Raw genomic sequence first — 22,284 nt, 5'->3', positions numbered from 1 at the left:
TCTTGATTTCTAAATGTTGGTACAATGTGTTAAAATACAGCCTTCAGCAGCTTTCTCATCAGCATGCCACTGTAATATAACCAAGAATACTTATTAATGAAGCAATTGCTTATCAGTAAAGTTCAGAATACACATGAACATCTTTGCTACAGACAGTTTCAGTGAATGAAAAAAAAAAAAAAGAAAGAAAGCCAGGGATTTAGCTCAGTGGCCTAAGCACCTGCCTGGCAAGCACAAGGTTGTGAGTTCGATCCCCAGTACCAAAAAGAAAAGAAAGAAAAGGCAAGATAAAAAAAAGGATGAAAGTAGAGAAGAGAGACAGAGAATATAAACTGACAGACAATAACACAGTTTATGTCTCTATAAACTTTAGGCACCAGAAATATTGCAACCAGTAAATACAACTGATTAGAAACCATATAAATTTGTTAAATGCATGGGAAGACTTAGTAACAGTCACAAAAGCAAAACACAAAATTATATATACAAAATAATCTAAAGTGTCTAATATATATTCACAAAAAAATGGTGAGATTTAATAAAACGTAATAGCCATGGCCTTTTGAATGTTGGGCGTGTGAGTGGATTTTTCTTCTCCTCTTCTTTTCTGTATGTTCCAAATTTCTACTAAGGCACATGTATTATTTTATCATAGAAAAAATAACTTTTGTTTTAGCACAGACATCTATAGCTATAAATAAAAATCACCAGTAAAATTCTGGAAGCAGCCTATTATATTACTAAAGCACCATACGCTAAGTAATAAAATTAGATCTATAATAACCTGTGGAATAATAAAAGAAAAACATTAATCAAGCACTCTGCTTGGCTTTCTAAAGTAATTAAAAATAGTTTGTTTGCATATGGCACCAAAATCAGTAGTTACAAGAGAACAATCATAAATGTCATAGAGTCTTGTCTCACCAGCTGATTTACATCAATTCAACTATATTTACTTAGGAAAAACAGAGGGAGGGGACTCTTGCACCTCATCTTCATCCTATCCCTTCTAAACATTAGTTGGACCTGTTCTTCCAAGCTCAACAGGATTGCAAAAAGAAGCAGAAGATGTGAACTCCTGGCTTTTGCATTTCCAAAGATCTAAGCTCCGGTGACTTAGGATTGATTTCAGGAATTGTCCACTTTGTGGCTCCTGAGTCAGTTATATTTGACTGCAGCCTGCAAGAGGTCTTTCTCCCTGCCTTAAGCTTCTGGATGGACAGCAAGTAAAATCTGAGGTGGGCACACTGCATAAAATCTGTAAGCAGATCTAAGCAGGGAGAGCCCTCGGGGAGTCATAACCTTGATGGCTGAGCAGAGAGCACTGCCTGCTGGCAGCAGCTGCAACCCGCTGTCTGTCACTGTGCAGAAACACTGTCACTGCGGGGCCACCAGGAAGCTCTGGCCTGGCCCCTCATCCTCTGCTCTTGTGCCCCTGCCCCACAGGACAGCCCAGTGTCTTCAGGCCTACCTTGGTTGTCAGTCACGCACATAGGCCCGTCGCGCTGGTAGTTGGCCACTCGAGTACGGTAGGGACAGTTCACAGGTATCTGAAGATAGTTGGGGCCCAGGCGGTGGCGGTGAGTATCAGGGTAGGCAAAGAGGCGGCCCTGGAGTAATAAGCAAAACAGAATTTGGCTGGGGTGGTTACTTCTGAGACAGGACATGAGCTGTTACCATCACTTTAGAATTTAAGGTACACTGTCACTCAGCCCTGGCTACCCCCGCTCCAAAGAGCCAAGTCTGTGTTCAGAATGGAACCAACCTTCCATGCCCCATGATCAAGCACAAACTTCGCAGGTACGCTAATAACAATGCTTATTATTCTGCTAAATGACAAGATTATATTCCGTCTTATATTTATTATTTCCCATTCCTAAAGGAGTATTAAATTGTAACATAAATTTGTTAAAATCTAATAAGACTCTTGAATTAATCCATATCTCTCCAAGGTCTCATTGAGGGGCAGAACCAATGGTGTGCAAATTCTTCAAAGAAGGGCCTCCCATGTAGTCTTCTGAATTCTCTCAGATATGCTTTGAGCTCTGGGAGTTTCTAGATATGAGCAAAACGCCACACAAAAAAAGCTTTGGCTCAATGACAGCCCTATGATGCCAAAGGTAGTAAGTCTAAGATTACTGAATGGTCTTTATTAACCAAGGAAGGATGGAAAACATCATGAAATTCCTTCTAGTTATAAGCTTTATGATTAACTCTGCATTCATCTGAATATACAGGTGTTAAAGTATTCTCATTATCAAAGCTCTGTTCTGTAAGCAATTTTTCTTTCACTGACTTTATAATTGGCTTTGTATCTTAAAGAATATTCCTATGTCCCTAATACTACAAGGCAAAATAAAAATCTAGTTGATATGGATAGCTTGAGTAACTATTTGGATGAATATGGCCTTGTTGACAGGTAAATGAGAACACTGTTCATTAACATAACAACTGCCACCACCCAAGCTACAGCCCTCAATGGCTCTCAGTAGGAAGAGCTTTAGAGCCCTCCTAACTGGCCTTCCACTTCCGGCCCCTACTCCAGCAATACAACCTACACTTGCCTGCAACCGACTCTCCCAAAGCCCCACTCAGACTATAGTACCTCCCCACTTAAATACCTTAAACAGCTCCTCGGTGGTCACTAAGTAGATGCACGAGTGGGACAGTCCTTCCCACTTCAGTGTGGCTCCTAAAATGCCCCATGGAATGGAATTCACAGCTCAAAGCCCTAAAAAGTTCTTGGGAAAAGTAGGCGAGGAGCAATAACTTGATGAAACCTATGAAAGTTCTTTCAACCACTTTTTAAAAATTCATTCAAAAAAATCATAAAGCTACTATACTAAATTTAAGATATATAATATATATATTTTCAAAACTGAAGTTAATACTAATAGAATCACATGTCTAATTTCTACTTGTCATACTTCCTTAGGGCTCGTCCCACAATTCTTTATATTTATATATACTAGGGATTGAACCCTGGGCCTTCACACTGAGACGTGTCTCCAGCCCTTATTTTTAGTTGCTCAGACTGAGTTTGATCTCAGGATCCTCTTGCATCAGCTTCCCAGAGTGCTGGAGTTACAGATACCCACCACTTCTCTGGGCTCCACGTTTCAAGAGATGCCTCACAGGTACCCTGGCTTGCTTCTGCTGTAGAGACCAAGTATTTGCCAGTATGTGGTCCTTGCCCCTGGGCCTGGCTCACTATTCAAATCTTCAGTGTTCTGCTAGGTGTGGGACTCAGTGCTGCCATTTGCCCTCGATCTGACTGTGGTCCCTGAGACCCATGGTGACTTGGATTCTTGTGAAAAGGCTTCGGGTGACTTTTCACTCCTGCTTACTCAGTGCCAGGCTATACAGCCTCAGATCTGCCTATGACCATCTCATGATCTGCTGAACGCTGCTGGCCCTTTAACCACACAGTGTGGCTTTCTCATTATCATCAATCAGGGGACATCTGGAGCCAGGGTTACCACGCCTTAGCTACTTCTGCTCCCCAGTCTCCAAGCACACATTTGTGTTTACCCACTCTGATCTGTTGGAATGCCTCCTTCCAACCCCTAGCTCCGTTCTATTTATCACTAAGAATGATTCTGATATCTACAAGACCGTATTTCTCAAAACTGAAGAAAATTTTCTTTTCCTAGTAAAGGGAGAACTGTACAAACTTCCACCCAGGCACTTAAGGTCTCCCCTGAAGAGACTCAATCAGTCTGCTTCTCATCAGGAGGGAATGACTAAGCCTGTCCCCATGGACTTCTCTCATCTCACAGGTTAAAAATCAGAATCACTCAACTCTTCAAAACCTATCTCAAATGCTACCTTGTTCCTGCAACTCTGCCACAGACCTCCTCCCAGACACAATTTTGACTCTGGAGTCATTATGACATGCTGCCTTTCATTATGGGTAACAGGCTTTGATATCTTTTGTCACAGCACCTGGGAGCTTGATCTATATTAGTTAAATTAAACAAAAAGAAAAATGAAAAGCTTGCATTCTGTAAAAGCTTCAAATGTTTCCAATGCTGTCACAAAAAAGTTATTTTAAAAAATCATGGGAATCCTAGCTTGTCCTCTACGGTCACTGATATGTGCCCTGCAGGGAGACCTTATATAAGCAGTGACCTTTAGTCACTGTGGTCTGATCTCGGGTATGATCGTAGTCTTTGTTTTATGTTCATAGTTCAAACACACAGAACATCGGTTTACAAATAATTACTAAGCCAGTTATTATCCTACTGACTTCTAATGCAAAGTAGAATTTTCACTCTTTGTATTCTTGAAAGAGTATACTGGAATGTAACTTAACACATGTGAATGCCTAGCAATTTTAGCAAGACAAGATCATTAAAATAATCCACCACCTTTACTACTGGCAGCAGAAACTTAATTCACAAAAACTGTTCTTGCAGGTAGGTCTAGTAGTGACTGCTATAATCCCAGCACACCAGGGGGCTGAAGCAGGAGAACTGAAAGTTCAAGTTCAGTCTGGACTGCTTATTGACTCTCTGTCTCAAAACAAAGAATAAAAGAAGGGCTAGGGATATAGCTTAATGGGAAGGCCTTAGGTGTAGTTCCTAGTATCAAAAAAAAGTCCCTAGTTTTCACAGATGGAAAAAATGCCAGCATCGTCATGGAAGAGAAAACAGATACAGGAAGCTGAGTGTGGTGGTGCATGCCTGTAATCTCAGCGCTCAGGAGGCCAAGGCAGGAGGACTGCTGTGAGTTTGAGGCCAGTCTGTGCTACGAAGTGAATTCTAGACCAGCCTAGACTACACTGTGAGACCTTGTCTCCAAAAAAACAAACAAAAATAAATACATAAATAAAACCCAGCAACAACAAAAAGAAAATGGATAGAGTTATGCTCACTAAGATGTTAAACCAATTAATTATATTCTCTCCATGAGTTATAAACTGAACAAACCATGCACTGTTCTATAAATACTGACAGCATTTCTATTACATCATTTTTACTTAGTTAAGAGACTAAATATGCATGTCTTCACATAGGTAGGGTCTGTTTTATGGAACCTTACTTACAACTGGTCATCTCGAGAAATGCCTACCTAAGGACCTTAGAGCCCAATATGGCCCACAAGGAAGTAAGCACCCAGGTTAAAATTTAAGTAAAAGTTTTAGTTAATCCTTCATATAAAAATCACAACGAACTGTCCCCTTGGTTGGTGTGTGGTGTGTGTGTGTGTGTGTGTGTGTGTGTGTGTGCGCGCGCATGCGTGCACAGACCATCTCAATCCCCCGGGCTCACCTGAAGCATTTTGTCAGGACTGGGCTCAATGCCAGGTGGCATGTTGCTCGGATCAAAGGCTATCTGTTCAACCTCAGCAAAGTAGTTAACTGGATTTCGGTTCAAGACCAATTTGCCAACCGGGATAAGAGGGTAGTCCTTGTGAGGCCAAATCTGAAAATAGTGTCATGATCACAATCACCAGTCAGCCAAGTGAAAGGTGTTAAAGGTTCCCACAGAAATATCAACTTTCAAATATAATCAAGCAGCAAAATAATACTGAACCCAGTAAGACATGTTAAGAACTTCAAGTCAATGTGTTACTTGAAACTTGCACAACAGTAAGTGGTAAATATTGACATTTTCCCAGAACAAAAGAACATTTGTTCTTTGAATTGTGTTCCCTGCTAACAGCATTACCTGGAAACACCCACAAGAGCTCAGTGAACTTCTGGGGCAGAAGCACAGAAGTGACCTGGAAGTGCCACCAGCACTTGTCACTGTGAACTCTTAGAAAAGAAAGCTCTGTAGTTGTGGCTGACTTACCTTGGTGAGATCAAACGGATTAAATGGGAAGGATTGTGCCTGTTGAAATGTCATGACTTGGATGTACAAAGTCCAGGAGGGGTAGTTGCCCGTGGCGATAGCATTGAAAAGATCTCGAAGGCCATAGTCAGGGTCTTCCTGGGAAAGTCTCGCTGCGTCTTCAACAGAGAGGTTTTTGATGCCCTGGTCAGTCTATACAATGAAAAAAGAAGCTCACTCTGAAATTTAGTGGCCAAGTTATCAAAATATAATCACCAATTCATTGAAGGATTATGAACAATGCTAGCAAAGACTGTACTTTCTTACAAAACTTCTGCTGAGCAAATCTGATAACAAAGAATTTATCAATGAGAAATTTTACCTGCTTCTCCTGATTCTTTTAAATGTCAAGGAAACTCCAACATTATATATTTAAAACTGAAGGAAGATTAAACTGTTGATAGCAGCCATGCACCCTTACCTCCTGGCCACACCCAAGGAAGGGGCAAAAAAGGACTACACAGAGTTCTAATTCAGTAGCTTTTTTCACTGGGGTGGTGGCCAACAAAACACTCACAGTGCTGGTCAACTAGGTCAGTACTGTACACCCTCAGGCAGGGGAGAGGGAAGGTGGGAGAAGGCTTAGTCTCTGCTCAGTGCTTCAAGAAAAACAAGAAGAGGTGGGAAATAGGAGCCTGGCACCCTCTGCCCCAGAGCAGAGGCAACATGTACCTTATAATGGAACTTGCAATAAACTGCCTCTCCACTTCCATTAACCAGCTTGAAAGTATGCGATCCATATCCATTCATGTGCCGATGCCCATCTGGAATCCCTCGATCACTGAACAAGAAAGAAACCTAAGAAACAGAAGCAGAAAACCTAAAACATCTCAGCCTTAATACCTCAGCTTTTAAAGACATTCCTACATTTCCAAAAAATCCCTTAACTATGTGGAACACACCAGCCAACTCTATGAGAAGAGTTAGCATTATTAGTTCATTATACAAAACAACAAACAGAAGAATTGTAAAGCAGGATGCCATGGAGATCATTATTATCATGACTCCAAATTCAATGAAGAAAACCAAAACAAATCTGAAAACCAATCTATGGTGTTACTCAAATTTTACTGTAATAGGAAAATAATACTACTTTTCCCTTGTTTCCCTAATACATAGCTTTACCTCAGCCTGGAGATTTTAACTCTCAATATTGCTAAATATCAACTGATAATGTTTACTGCTATCTAGCATCTCCATTTAAGGCCTACGAATGAAGAGAAAATCAGTCATTACAAAACTCTTCATGATCAAGAAATCTGAGGGAGCATCCCTAAAAGACAATCAGAAGCCAATCCCAATAAAACAGCCAGATGTACTGCAATTCAGTGAGAAGACACAGGGTCCCCACCTGATGCAGAGACTCCGGACGCAGGCTCCAAAAGTCCCACATCATGTCTGGATCCTTCAGGTGCGTTTGAGGATTTCTCTTTTGGCTATGAATAAAGGACGGAAACTAAGCGGGAAACAAAAGAGAGAGAAATTTAAAAACTAAGATTACAAGAATGATGGCAATTTACACGATATATTACCTCTTGTTTATGGATTACAATCCTAAATAATACAGTCTTCAATTTTATAGTGCTAAATCTTAAAGTGAAATTTACCCAGTAAATAAAACCAGTATGTAAGACATTCTGAAGTATTTTAAAATATACTCCTCTAAATTATCTCTTTGAAGAAAAAAATACACACATGTGTATACACATATGCATACAGACATGCACATATGGACATATACTTCTTGATAAGCTAAAGCATCTTTTGTTTCTAGGGAAAAGCAGACTTTTAATTAATCTTCAGTGTTCCTCAAGGAAAACTCAACTATTCCTCTTGAGTCAGTGAATCTTGAAATGCCATACTCAAGACCACTAGAAATTTTACTTGATCTTCTGAAACATTAAGTTCAGAAAAAATATATTTAAAAAAGCAATCCTGACAACTCCAAAGTCTCTTCTTTCTTTTATTCCGAAGGGCTATCTTCAAATGCCAACTCATAGGGATTCAAATCAATTTAAACCAACAATGTTTATAGAACACCACATACTCTATCACCTACCAATAGGGCATCCCTGATGAAGAAAATGGGGGTATTGTTTCCAACAAGATCCCAGATACCCTCTTCGGTATAAAATTTCACTGCAAATCCACGAGGATCACGAACTGTGTCAGCTGAGCCTGACTCTCCAGCTAGAAGATTCAAAAGGCAAAACAAAGCATAAGGCACAGTACTGCATACCCAAGAAGCCAAAAGTCATAAAGAAACATTGGGCTCCATCTTTTCCAATCCATTTCCTAGAAATAAAGTATGTATTTAAATGCCTGGTTAATCATTTCCACAACCTGCCAGCTAACTTGGCCTACACATCCAACAACAAAAAAAAATTAACTGAGGGTAATGAGAGCATATATAATAACAGCTAAAAATAGTATCCATTTAATGTAACTATGTTTAAGCAGCTAATTAAAATTTCATTCAAACTAATAAGAGAATAATTACAAAGATGACAGTTGTAGATACAGACATCAAAACTGTGAAGTTAACATTAAGAAAATTAGTTTAAATATAGGTTTATTTTTAATCTGCTACAGTCCCATAATATTTTTAATACACACAAAGTCTGACACAGAAGCCAAACTAAGAATGCACTGTGATATGCTGAGTTATAGTATACAAGGTATAATATTAGCTCTACAGCCTGAGATGCAAAGGTGATCTGTAGATCAATGTCTGTAAGGCACCTAACCGTGGCTGGAATAAACTTAATTTTCAATACAGGACATCTGTTACATGATTATTGAATAAGACCTCTATTCCACACTTCCCTCTGAAGCAACCACTTGTGGAAAGCTCTTTCCAAATGTCACATAACATTGCAGCAATTGCCTCTGCTCAAGGGTGATTTCTGAAGACTTTGACAAACAGAAATATAAGGAACTTGCTACATGTCTCCAAAAACTTTTGTTTTTAACTGTAAAATCTGCTAAAATATGGGAATGTGCTTATTTTCTAATTCCTAGTGTTTTTCTAAAAATTAAGATATAAATGCCCCAAATGAGGGACAGGTTGAATGAAGCCATCTGAGTCATACAATGAACGAACTTACCAACAGTGGAGAATCGAACTGCAATGGGTGTCTTCTTTCCAATATGCTCAAACACTTTGGCCTTGCAGTACTTGGTGATGTCGTGAGTGACCTCAAAGTAGCCAAAGGCCCCTAATTAGAAAGACACAGAAATCCTTACCATGAAACCATCGCACGGCCCTCCATAGGTAACAAAAGAAACTGGTGGTAAATTTAGAACCAGTCTTCTGAGAATTTCCACTATGATGGGGGAAGGGAAGCTGTCCAGACACAAAACAAAAAAGGGTAAAATGTAAATCCCAGCAATCGCTTTGTGCTCAACTGGGCACTGCAGAGGAGATGAGCCAGGCTGGGAATGGTCATTGGTCAAGGCTGACCCAGGACACAGGACCCCAGCAGGCCTTGAAGTACAGGTAGAGCTTAGAAGACAAAGAATGGAACAGGCGGTAGAGTAAAAGAAAATATAGAGGGGGAAAGAATAGTTTCAGTAGTTAACAAAGACACAACAGAAAACCAAACAATAGACGGAGTAGCTTATCAAGTCGTGGTAAAAAAAAAAAAAAAAAAAAAAGTACATGCAGAAAAGTCTGGAAGAAATCTCATCAGGGAAAAAGAAGACATGAAGAAACTGGGAAGCCCTAGCTAGAAGTTCAGGGAAGTAGCGAAAAACCATAACTTTTTCCTTTCCTTGCAAAGGAGCTCTTTTTCCCACTGAGGTTTTAACTTTCCTTTAAACACTGTTCTTGCCTTCGATTCTTGTTTCCATCATAAAAATAAGACAAAGTTTTGGGTAAAAAGGGAGAGAAAGTCACCACAAAGCCCCTACTACGCTCAGTTTTGCAGTTCATTTGGTTTTTCATCCAGTAAAAGTTATCATTTAAATCTAGTTGCAGTTAACAGCATCTGTTTCTGCATCTGAATTTCTATATCTTTATTTCTTCACTGAACTGAAAAAAGGAAGAAATGGAAGGTTACTATTTTTAAAGTAGACTATTTTATATGTAATATTCAATCTTCCAAAGAAAGGTTACCATTTCGTTACTAAGGCCCCTATTGGTGACTTTCTTTTCTTTCTCCCAACAAGAATGGAAATTTGGCACTTCGATTAAAGGTCTTTCTACATTTTGGGAAATAAATATGACAAGGATGTTGTGAAGTGATCCTTTGATGAGCAAAATGTTCTCACCTGCTCCTTTAGCATGCACGACTCTCTCTGGAATTCGCTCTCGGTCGAAGTGAGCCATTTCATCGGTGAAAACCACATCCTGAACAAGAAGGGGCCCGCGAGGCCCTACAGTCATAATGTTAAGTTTGTCTCCTACTGGGTTACCACCTGCCGTGGTCAAGACATCCGGCTTCTACACAAACACAAAAAGAGGAGTGCAAACAGTCAGCATGAGCTCTTCACTTACATGGTCACAGGGTGCATCACTTTGCACAGAATGCATTTCCTGCCTTTTTCTATTTCCAGTGTCCAAGGTACTGAAATCCTGCAATACATACTGCTGTCTGAAATTCACAGTCAGCTCTCAAAAATGCTTGACAAATCTCAACACGTGTCTGCTAAGACACTTTCTGTACAAGCGGAGAGATGGCTAAATAGCCTATCAATTGGCTCTACTTTCCCACTCTAGAGAGAGCTGGGCTCCACATAAGAAGCCTCAAGTAGGGTTCCAGAAAGGGTCATACGTGTTTAACACCGAATGTCTAAAGTAATAGTGAGAGGACGATCTGTCCAGAAAACCCACGCTGGCTAATGCTCCACTAGGAATTTGCAAATGCTGTTAGCTTATGGATTCAAAGGGTAGCATCCTGGACAGTGCATCCATCTTTCTCACACAGTGTATTCCTGCCACTTGCCACAACTTTTTACAATTAAAAATAAAGTCAATGGCTTATATTGTCATTGAAAATATCTCGTTTCTAGTAAGCAAGATTATAGTAATAATGATTTAAAGACATCAAATGTTTCTGAAATGGGATGTGTTAATTTACTGCAATAATATGCTAGTTTTGATCCACCTTGCTCTCCAATTTCAGTTACACCAGTAGCTTGTCAGCTGTCCCTCCTCTGAGACGGGGGCAATATTCTTTAAGTTTCACATGATACTGGGCAGCAATTTGCTTCATCTTGTTCCATGATCACATTTTTTTCTGACCACAGACAACTGTCTCTTTGGTACTATCTTGAGCCATTGGGAAATCAGGAGAGATGTTGCCATGGCTTACGTTTTTTTTGGTTTTTGTTTTATTTTGTTTTTAATTCTCCTGAAATAACAACCCAACAGAGCCTACTGATGAAAGCCAACACTAAAAAAAGGACTCTTCTTGGTATTTCCACATACCTAGAGTAGATATGTAACATGCATTCCCCATGCACGCCTACCCTGAATATTAAAATAAAGTTTACCCTGCTTCTCTAGAAGACAATGTGATGGGGAGAGGACACTTAAAAAAAACTAAAGAAGTCCTGTGAGCTGCTTGGAAAAATGAAATCCTAGAATTTGCAAAATGAATAAGCAAGATTCTCTCACAACCACTAGGGAATCGCCCTTGTCCACCACAATTACTTTCACATCAAAACAAGGTGAGACCAATATGGCATCATGGAGAAACCAAGAGTGCATCGGAGCCTAGGTCAAATGACCAGCTCTGCCGATGACCAGATAGGTAGCTCCTGGCCAATTACTTACTTCCAAGCCTCAATTTGCCACCTACAAAATGGACAAAATAACTACCTCACGTTACCTTACTAGTTATGAGAAAGTGATCTAATAAGCAGAGGCAGCAAAGCGTTTTAGATTTTTCTAGAAATCACACCCAGATTCCCACCTTACCAACTTTGTCCCTGATCCTAGCTAGCAGCAGGCTCTTTCAAACTCTCAGAAAGTTTAAGGTCCAAGAAGTAGTCACTACCCAATTATGCCTCTCTCTTTTGAAGATATACATGTCGTTGCTAACACATATGACCTGGTACAGTTTTTTTTTAAAAATAAAATTTAAGTAGAAAATGAATGTAAAACAGTTAAGAGCAAATTTCCACCTTTAGTTTAAACCTAAAACCTTGGTTTTTAGCATTGGCTGTGCCTGACACTCAGCCATAGAGACAGTTGCCCAGAGATCTCTGATGAAGCAGTTTGGGGAGGCTCTGGTTATTTTTATGGTCTCAAGTAATTCCAAAATGAAGTCAGGGGTGAGAATCACTGATGTGGGGAGCTTTGGGATGTGGAGCTTATGGAGGGGTGCAAATGAACCTATTTAATATAAGCAAGGAACTAAAAAAAAGTCTAAAAAAATATAAAGGTGACTTCCTACAAAAAAAAGAGTATGAGAAAAGTGACCTGGGAGCTCACAGCAAGGAAGCTAAATAGGCCAAGTTATTACATGCTTGTGTTCCTAATGAAGAGAAGGAGCTGCCACTAAGAAAGGGACCAAGACCAAATCACATCACATAAACGTCATGTCTAAAGGAGGCAGATGCAGGATAAGCTGGACAATTAATAAAGGAATGCAATCCTAAAGCACAGATGGTTTTGCCTGATGACACTGAACCACAGAATCCTGCAATAAAAATCCTGGGACTATGTCACCACTGGCCTTTCTTCCCATCTTCCCAAACAATGACCCGGTCAAGAAATGAAGCCTGCCTGGGCTTTTCAGTTACAAATAGAGCATTCAAAATCTGTTCCACTTCCCTACTGTAATAAATCAACCATCCTAATTTATGACAGTTTTCTTCACACAAGCTCACATATATGCAACTTATATTCAAAACAAGTATAACAGGAAAAGCTGTAACAGTCAGCAACACCAAAAAGAGGCCAGTGGGCAAAGACTGGAAAGAGAAAGAGCCCCCAGCTCTGGGGATGCTCAGGGAAACTTTACATAAGAGCAGCTGACCTGTACTAAAGGATGGGGTTTTCATTAGGAAGTGAGGGGCAGGAGGCAGTATATTTTTTGAGATGAAAATAATGCAATAAGATTTACTAAGTGAAAGAAGAGGGTGAGGCTGAAGACTGGATCGCACAAAATTATCTCTCTTCAAGACTCTATAATCCCAAGAGACAAATGTTTTTGTTCCAGTCTAATAGATGACTCCGTGTTATAAGCTCAGAGAACTTAGGTAACTACACAGAAGGGATGGGCAAAGAGACGCCCTCCAACTTGTGGTGATTGCTTCTTTTTTAAATTCAGCCAAAAGATCACTTTACAATTAGAACTTTAAAAAAATAGAAAAACTTTTCTATTGCTGGGAAGTTTTAAGAAGCTTTCTCAAGAAAAGCAGCACTGGTGTGCGTGAACGTGCTAACATCTTCTTGGCTGCTAGCGGCTCATGACATCCCACCTCCCTCTCCCCAGCCACTCCCTGCCCCGCCCTAACCCATCTTCCAGGGTCTTTCTGCGCCCCATAGAACAAAATATTACAACTGCTTATTTCACTGTTTTGTCCTCTCTAGACAGAGTACTTGTTTTACATTTATATCCCTGATACCTAACACAATGCGCAAAAACATCAACAAAATGTACAACAAATGCTTTGTGGATTTAATGTGTGAATAACGTGAACTACGGGTCATCAGGAAATGGCCAAGAAAGATTCTTTCTAAGGAGGCAGTGGAAGCAACAACACCCTGTTTCTCCCTAGCCTCTGTCCCACAAAAACCAGAAGAGCACTTTCTAAATTTATGACTTCAAATTCTGATCATGTTTAGACAAAGTTGTTATGAAAACTGCTATAGCAGTTGGCTTGGCTAAGAGCTGGCACTATGATCAGAAGTAAATTATAAATAAAATTCCATTTTATAATCTTCTTTTAGCTGGAGTTTATCCAACAATGAAGAAATTTTCGTAGGAGGAACAGGGCTGGCTTTCTCTGTTGAAATACTTTATTAACAGTTTCTCCATGAATCAATTCCCTTTGCATACAGAAGTTTCCAGACTTTATGCCTGCTTTCCCAGTCTTTAATTAAAGGATTGATAATGCAAAATTTCCCTCGCTATCAGTCCCAAAGGAGTTATAATGACACATCACCCTCTGTCTCAGTGATTACCACAGAATGTACCCAACACTCTCTGGCCTAACACTACATTGGCTGAATAACAATTCAGATGCTTGCTATGTGCACAGGAAACCACTGTCCTGAGCCCCAAATTTCTTAAGTCTATAAGAAAATAATGAGGAAAAAAAAACACAAATGAGAAAAAGAATATTTGTTGGGTTCAGAGGAAGTTACTTGCATGTTTATATTTTTTCTAGAAAGAAAGGGTTTGGGAGGAGTGTCCCCCACAGGGCCAGGACACCTGCCTGCTCACCTTGCTCCCAGGGAAAGAGACATAGCCTTCTCTGACTCAGCAGTCTAGGAAAAGGACCCAGGTATGTGAGGGGCCCAGCTCCCTCTGGAAGCCAGCAACTGCAGACAGCACTATTCTCTACATCTGGAAGTGGGTTGGGGGGGAGGTGCTCCTCACCCCCAGAGCTGCCTAAATGTAGGGGTTAAACTCAACTCAGGGGTGCAATCTCAGAGAGCCCTCTGGGCTGAAACTGTCAAGCCACATTCTCCAATCAACCCTCTACCTGCAATGAAGGTAGTATTTTGATTCTGTTTTTCTCTCAGCTTGAATATGGGGGCTAGGAGGAGGGGTGTCACATATTAGACCCATTAAAAACAACAATACTAATGTGAATTGGAGATGCTGTTCTAAACCCTTCCACAGGTAATGACATTTAATGCACTCAACACATCCCTTAAGTAAGTGCTATTATTATCTTCACTTTAAAACAAGAAAAGGAAACTGAGGCACAGAGAGATTATCCAGCTTCCTCCAGAAGGTGGAATACCTAGAAAGAAGCAGTCAGAATTTGAACCCAAGAAATCTAGCCCAAACTATTAAGCATAACACTATACTCATTCTTTGAAAAACCCAGCTAATATCTCCTGCACACATTTTATGTGCTGGATAGCATGTTTTTCCTGTAGTAACACTTTAATTAAGACGTACTGTAATTGACACACAAGTATCACATACGAGTCCTCAGAGCAGTCCTTTGAGTTTAGGACAGCTATTATTTCAGTGTCAACGTAGGAAAGCAAAACGTAGGGAAAAAACTTGACCACGTGGTCAAGCCATGATCTAAACCTTGTCTAATCCTAAAACCTGACTCTTCACTGATTCACTGGATTATGAAATGACTTTGCAGTTTGCTTATAACCTCCACAAGGAAGACAGACACATCGACAGAGGCACATCGACAAATGAAGTCTGGATTTGAACACAGTGCTGAGATAGAGAGACAGAGACAGAGACTGTCTGTGTGAGGGGTCCCCAAGTCCACCCCCCGAGTTCAAGCCTTCCCTAGGACCTCCAAGACCCACTCTCTAGTAAAAGTCATAGCGATAATTTATTATAGCAAAGAAAACACAAAGCAAAATGAGCAAAGAGGAAAAAGCACATAAAGTGCAGATGGAAGGCAACCAGGTGTGAGCTCCCAAGGGTCCTCTCCCAGCGAGGTGTCCCAGGACCTAAGTCCCTCAGCCATGAGTTACGGCCACTCATGTGAGATGATTTCTAACTCAGAAGTTTATTGACGATTCAGTGCCCAGGCACTTCACCACGGGCAGGTCATGCAGGCACACTCAGAGTCCCAGCAGGAAAGCTGGAAATTACGTTGTTGGCACAGTTTAAATGCAACTATCGGGCTAGTGGGAACCTTCCTAGAAATCAACTTCCAAGCACTAGCCAAGGGCCAGCATTGCAAACCAGGCCTCTCCAGGACAGCAGTCTCAGGCCTGCTACTGTCACCCACTTCTGCACAGAGACAGCTGGGGAGACTGAACACCCTGGCTGGTTAGCTGTTCATTTTCTTAGGTATGACAAGGATATTACTAAGGAGTCCTTATCTTTATGAGATTCTTGCTGTCTCATAAAGTGAAATATTGACAGATGAAATGATGCAGGAAAGTAGATGGAAAAGCAGTGAAACGAGATCACGGCTCAGGCTGAGGACAGATACAGGAGCCTCCTCATATTTACCTCTCTACTTCAGGACGGGCTGGAATTTTCCATCATATAGGGCTTTGAGGGCTTTTGGTAAAGAATCAAAAGAAATGTCTAATGAAAGATATATATGAGAGCGTGAAGCACGGAAGAGAAGAAATACAGGGCTGTTTCAATAATACTTAAACATGAATTGTTAGCTCTGACCAGCTGTTCTGCTTTTCCTTTGTTAATGCGCTGAATCAAGACAAGAGCGGAAGATCAGTGCTGTACATAAAACACACTCTAGGCAAGGGACGTGGGCATTGACACTGGCTCTTGCTGAGAGGGGTCACTATCACTAGAAAAGGAGGGAAACCCGACCTTCCATGTAGGCTGTTTCATCTGAAATGCTGGATTCAATCTTCTGTGCCCTTTTTCAGTCTTGAAGCATCAGAAAGTCCCTCATGCCACTCTGCGGGGTTTCTCAAGCACAGAGTAAATAAATGGATTCACGATGCTAGAAAATTATTCTGATTGCCTTCAACATAGAAAGCTATGCTTTCTGGGCCATAGCTAAGACTTCATCACTCAGTCCAAGGGTAAAAAAGACAGATCACTGACAGATGTCCTTGTAGTAATCTTTGCATAAGGTCGCAGTGGCCTTTGTACCAAGGTTATGACTTGTTAGTCTTTGTGAATACCTTTGTTTTCACATACAAGATGTCCTGTTTGCAAACTTCAGCTTTATTACTTGTCACTGGTGATGCTGTTGTACTTGACACAAGCAATTCTGTCTTAGTTACTTTGCTCTTGTTGCTGAGACAAAATATTCAACACTCAAAGTTAAAGGAGAAAAGGTTCATTTAGCTCACAGTTTGTAGAGGTTTCAGTCCATAAGCATCTGGCCCCAAGACAGCAAGACATGGCAGACAGGTATCACAGAGGAGAAACCGTTCATGGCAGCGGAAGGTGACAAAGCAAGCAAGGGACAACCACAGCTCTTTTTTTTGTTTATATCTTATCCAGGCTACTTAGGATGGGTAGCACTCAGACTTTAAATCCTCTTGCCCTTGATCCTAGCATTATACCATGAATCCATCCCAGCATTACACATTCTAGATCCAACCATCTCTGAAAAGTCCCAGCTATGACTCCATGAGGCTCTGTATGGACACCTAGGCACAGCCATAACAGACTCCAGTTCAGTTTTGACAACTCTCACCAGCCCTAGGCTAACACCCTAACACTGACATACACGGCAAGACCAAAAAACAAAATTTCTAACACTCGAGCAAACAACTGCCTGTCCTTAAGTGTTAAACCATATGGGGACAGGGAAAGAAAACCGTCTGGGGACAGAAGATGATGAAAAGTGACTTCAGGGGTTCCTGTGAAGAGAACCAGTAAGTAATTTTAATTCCAGGAAAATTAAAGTAACAGTTTTACAAGGAAGAGAACAGCTGTCAAACTCGAAGTTCGCACAGCTAGGCCCTTAAACATAGACTAATTAAATATATCTCCTGCCCCTCATCCAAGGCAGAAATGTTCCTTTTCTGAGCAAGGTCCTGTCCTATCATTTCATACTAAAGTAAACATGTTACAATAGTTGCTAATTGGTTTTCATTGCTTCTTGGTGAATTGCAAGTCGGTCACTTTACTACTACAATGTCTCTAACCATCAATAATCAAAACATTGCTACTAGTTTTCAGTAATTCAGAAGTTAAAATAATCCTATGGAAAATAAGATCTTTAAAAAGTATAACAGCTATTGCAGGAGAGTTTTTTTCTCCATTTTGAAACTGTCTTAAGTAAGGGTGGTAACCCTAATACTTATCTTTCAGAGAATAGAGAGAGAATTTACAGAGATCAACTCCAAATATGAAGAATACTTGCCACATGTACGAAAAAGACTCCTTTTCTCTTTGCATTAGGAGCTCTAAGTCACAGTACTTAAAAAAATTAAGAGTAAAATGGAGACAATAGCATGAGTTAATATTTGCTTATTTTACATTTTGTAATCAGCCTCTCCTTTTTTTGCCAGGGGGGGAAAAATATATGGAACAGTTTAGATATTAGCCAAGAAGCAGAAATGAAAGGACTTTGATTCCTCTTTTATAATGTCTCCCCTGCTCTCACGCTCTTGAATTAGCCACTCTGCTCCAGGGTATTTCCTATAAGAAATAAAAACATAAGCACACAGAGTTAAGTTACTGGGTCTCAAATGCTGGCAGGGTAACATCAACACCTTTATCATTGTTACCCTATAAACTGCAGACCCTCCTGAGCTAGAATACACAGACAATGCACTGACTTTGTATTTTAAAGGTCTTTTGACTGGCAGAGACTCACTCTCTTTTCTTCTAAGTACTAACTGTATAAATGGTAAGGTGTGAAAATCTCAGATGCAATCAGACAGGATCGGGGCCACTTGTTATAGTGACCTGTCCCAGATGAAGAGCCCATGCATTCTAAGCAGTAAGCACCGAAGTTTCCATTTAAATTCTCTTCAAAGAGCCTGCGGACACCTGCAGGACTCTTTTCTTCCTCCAAGATGAAGACAGATGAAGGTTTTTAGGTGGATCCAGGTCATGCCTATGAAAACATATGATTCAATGCTAACTACTGAAGTTTAGAGCTCCGAGTCCACTTATCAGAAGTACCGTATGTCCACAGGGACAAACGCCCACTAAGCAGACTGTTTTCACTTTCAGACACCCTAGTGCTAAAGAAGGATCCACTCAGGTTGGCATCCTGCATTGGGCTCAGCAAAGAGGAGTCAACAGAGTGTATTCCTACAGGGTCCAAATTTAAATCTCTCCAAATCCTGTAAAAGATCACAATAAAAACTATCTGAATGATGGAATATAAAAAGGACACATTATTTTAAAGGCAATCGCATCTGTCAGACCATTGTCACATCATAAGAAAATGGCTGGACAGATTTTCATCAATGTGAAATGTACGCTTTAGACAGTGTGGTAGAGCTGGCTTCCTGGACACAGGCAGATGGCATCTCCCAGTCCCCTTATAATTAGGTGTGGCCTGTAAGGGAGTTCTAGCCAAGGGAATGTGAGAAGTGACCTGGTTCCTACACCTCCAGAATATCTCCTTCGTGCACTCAGCCCTTCTGAGGCAGCAGATAAACGCTTCTAGCATCTTAAAAGCCATCCATTGACCAAAGGAAGTCTGGTACCCTCAAAAACTGTGGGGAGGGAAGTACTCAACCACCATGGCTCAACCTCAGACCACTCTGGGCCACAACGCAAGTATTTTGTTCACATCATTACATGTTGAGCGCCATTATCACAATACTTACTCCACCAGTGTTTCAACTTAAAACATGGCTATGGATCAACAGCAAAAAGAAAGACAATCCGATTTTTAAAAGATACCCTAACAGCTGCTTCTGAGGAATATGTACCAAGGATCAATAAAGTATGTGAAAAGATGCCCAGCATTCTTAGTCATCAGAGCAATGCAGATTACAACTACAGGGAGCTATGTCCTCCTAACCACAGGCACAGCTAAGAGACTGACAACACCAAAAGCTGACAGGCTATGCAGCAACTAGAACACCTATCCACTGTTGATGGCAGCATAAAATGGCATCATTGCTTGGGGACAAGCTAGGCAGCTTCTCATTTACCCTGTGACCCAAAAAATCCACTGCTCAGCATTTGCCAGGCAAATTGAAAGCAGGAAAACATAAAAAGATTGGAATAATATTCTTAACAATTTTATTCATAATAGCCAAAAACTAGAAATCACTGCTATTCATCAACAAGACAAACAAATGGAATTATATTCATATAATACTACTCAGCAATAAAAAGAACTAACCCCTGATACATGCAGCATGAATGAATCTTAAAATATTTTTGCTGAATGAAAGAAATAAATAGATAAATAAATAAATAGATAAATAGATAAATAAATAAATAAATAAATTTTCTTTTGCAAAAAAATGCATATATTAATGGTTTTAAAATTTCAAAACAATAGTTTGTGGGGAAAGACTGCAGGAATTTGCAGGGAATGACTAAAATACATTATGAAGGAACTTTCCAGGGTAATTATCTTCCTTATCTTGGTAAGGGTTTATAACTTAATAGTCTACATATTTATTAAAATCCATGGAGTAGTGCACCTAATATTTGTAAATTTCACTATATAGAAATATCATCTTAAAAACATAAATGCACGGTGATCTCTTAATTTGCATGCTCACTGTTTATAAAGTATACTAATCTGTGCAATTTACCCTGAGATCCTATTAATTTAAAAAGCTAATAGTTATTAAAGACACAAAGACAGAATCTAGATGATATGTATATATAGGTGTACACTGAACAATATTTTGACTTTTCTTAATGTTTGAATATTTTCACAATAAAATATTTGACAATTACATAGGCTATGTGTTATGAGCAAAATTCCTTTTTAAGGGTAAAGGGATCATCTCCCCTACCCCCCAAAAAAGCAATTTTCATTCAGAATAGTAAAAGTTGAAGAACAAGACATCGATGTACCTGCCAATCAGGATACTACACAGAGCGCACTGGACATCATGGGCAAAGGGGATGCCAGTATTTCCCCCAATTATAGATGTGCTTTCTGGGCCAGCTCTTTCTCATAAGGGCAATGACCTCAGGGAAATCAACAGCAGGGATGTCATGATTCAGCAGTTAACAACTGTCCCAAACAAGAGGCAAGCTTGTCTCAGAATAAAGGTGAGTGTTCTAGAAACAAATACACTTCTTATTTTATAAAAATATCACTACGAGGCCCCTATTTTTCCCAATTCAACAAGTATATGAAAACTTGAGTTTGAGTCAGGATTTAGCAGGCACCAGACAGGCTGCCAGTCTCGGCCTCAAGTAACACAGTTCTAATCTTAAACTCTGCTCTAAGGCTCTAAGTGTCTTGGGTTCACAGTAAGAACTTAGGAAAAAGTGCTCTAAAACAAAGGATAGAGACAAGACTTGAACACTTGCCATGGATCCCCCACCCCACCCTGTCCTAGTTTTGAGAAAACAGAACTAGGTAGGACCAGGCAAAGCCTGGCTAGTCCTCTCTTTGCATAGGAACCAGGCACGACATTCTGGTCCAATCTGCCCAAAGGAGACGCCAATCAGATGCAGGCTCGTTTAACCCCACCTCCTCAAAGATGCCCTTTGAGACTTCGCCCCTTGGGCACCGGCCAGGAATGCCTTCCATGCCACCTGGGATTGCGACTCCCACATCTTTAAAGATTCGGATGCGACTTGCTTTGGGGAGCCTGGCCGCCAACTCGGGGGCGCCCTTTACCCTACAGAGGTTATCTGTTTTTGAGCCTCGCGCAGGACTGATAATCATCTGTTTATGTAACTCGTGTCCCAGGCTAATCGAACTCCTCACAGCGTGGCTCTCGTCTTGTTGCAATTATGAACCGGGCCAGCGGCTCCTGGCACATGCTGGCACTCAGAGAACGCTGCGGATCTGTCCAATAATCAATCCCTACTGTCAATCGCTGCAAGCTCTGACATGCTAGGCCTGACGTATAGAATAGAACAACAGATTTAAAAATTCTTTTTATTCAGTCGTTTAATGTTGTACTACTACAAGTGTCACCGCTGATCTTTGCTTGGGTCAAGATTAATTAAACACCCCAGGAACCCACAAGCACGAAAACAGGCAAGTTAAAGGTCTGACTTGGTTCCTCTCCCCCTTCACTTCCTCTCTTTAGCCGCCTCTCTGGGCTTCTTAGCTCATTCGTGCCCAAGGTGTGACCTCTGTCCCAGCTGGCACAAATGCAAAACAGGGAGCCAGCCTCCCTAGGGCACCATCCAGCGACGAATCCTGCAGCCCCGCCGCGCCACGCCCAGAACCCCCTCCCCGCGAATGCGACCGTCCATCGCCACTGCGACCTAAAACGCCACACAAACCACCCCCCCCCCGCGCGCCTGCCACCGGTGGTACCGCCCGGAGCCCGGGGCGTCAGGACCCGGAGCCGTTACTCGCCGCAGTCCGACTTCCTGCGCGGGCACGCACTATACCTGCGCGGCCCGCTCCTCCTTCCAGTGCTTCATCTGGTCGCTGGCTGGATCTCGGCTGTCCGCCATGGTGTCCGACAATAGCCTCAGAACGTGACAGGGGACCTCGGCTCGCGCTTCTCCACCCTCCGCGGACAACCGCGACTAGGGCCCAGTGCCTGAAGTAGGCGACTTCAAACTCTGCCAATCAGCACCGCCCTCCGCCCGGCCCTCCTGGGTAAAGCTGCCTTCTGATTGGTCGACCGAGGGCTAGGCGAAATGGGATTGGAGGGCGAGGAGCGGGAAAGGCGGACCCCAGGAATGGGGAGAAGGATAGGGAGGGGAGTGACAAGGGCCACCTAACAAGTGGG

General features: G+C 41.2%; 1 protein-coding gene across 1 annotated transcript in view; it reads right to left on the bottom strand.

Annotated features, from left to right (window-relative positions):
* Cat (catalase) overlaps positions 1–22,044 on the bottom strand; it is a gene marked incomplete at its 3' end in the record, with an annotated part of 47,158 nt that extends 25,114 nt beyond the window's left edge. Inside the window, 9 exon segments of the mRNA NM_001172925.1 lie at positions 1,472–1,610; positions 5,274–5,426; positions 5,799–5,990; positions 6,510–6,635; positions 7,189–7,293; positions 7,897–8,027; positions 8,945–9,055; positions 10,110–10,281; positions 21,938–22,044. Coding sequence (NP_001166396.1) covers positions 1,472–1,610; positions 5,274–5,426; positions 5,799–5,990; positions 6,510–6,635; positions 7,189–7,293; positions 7,897–8,027; positions 8,945–9,055; positions 10,110–10,281; positions 21,938–22,003 — 1,195 coding nt within the window. The 5' untranslated portion in view covers positions 22,004–22,044.
* Positions 22,045–22,284: the final 240 nt, after the last annotated feature.

The sequence above is a fragment of the Cavia porcellus genome, unplaced genomic scaffold (assembly GCF_034190915.1).
Source record: "Cavia porcellus strain 051 isolate PalLab524CR breed Dunkin Hartley unplaced genomic scaffold, mCavPor4.1 scaffold_17, whole genome shotgun sequence".
NCBI classification, from domain to species: Eukaryota; Metazoa; Chordata; class Mammalia; order Rodentia; family Caviidae; genus Cavia; species Cavia porcellus.
This window is presented reverse-complemented; position numbering and strand designations above follow the sequence as displayed.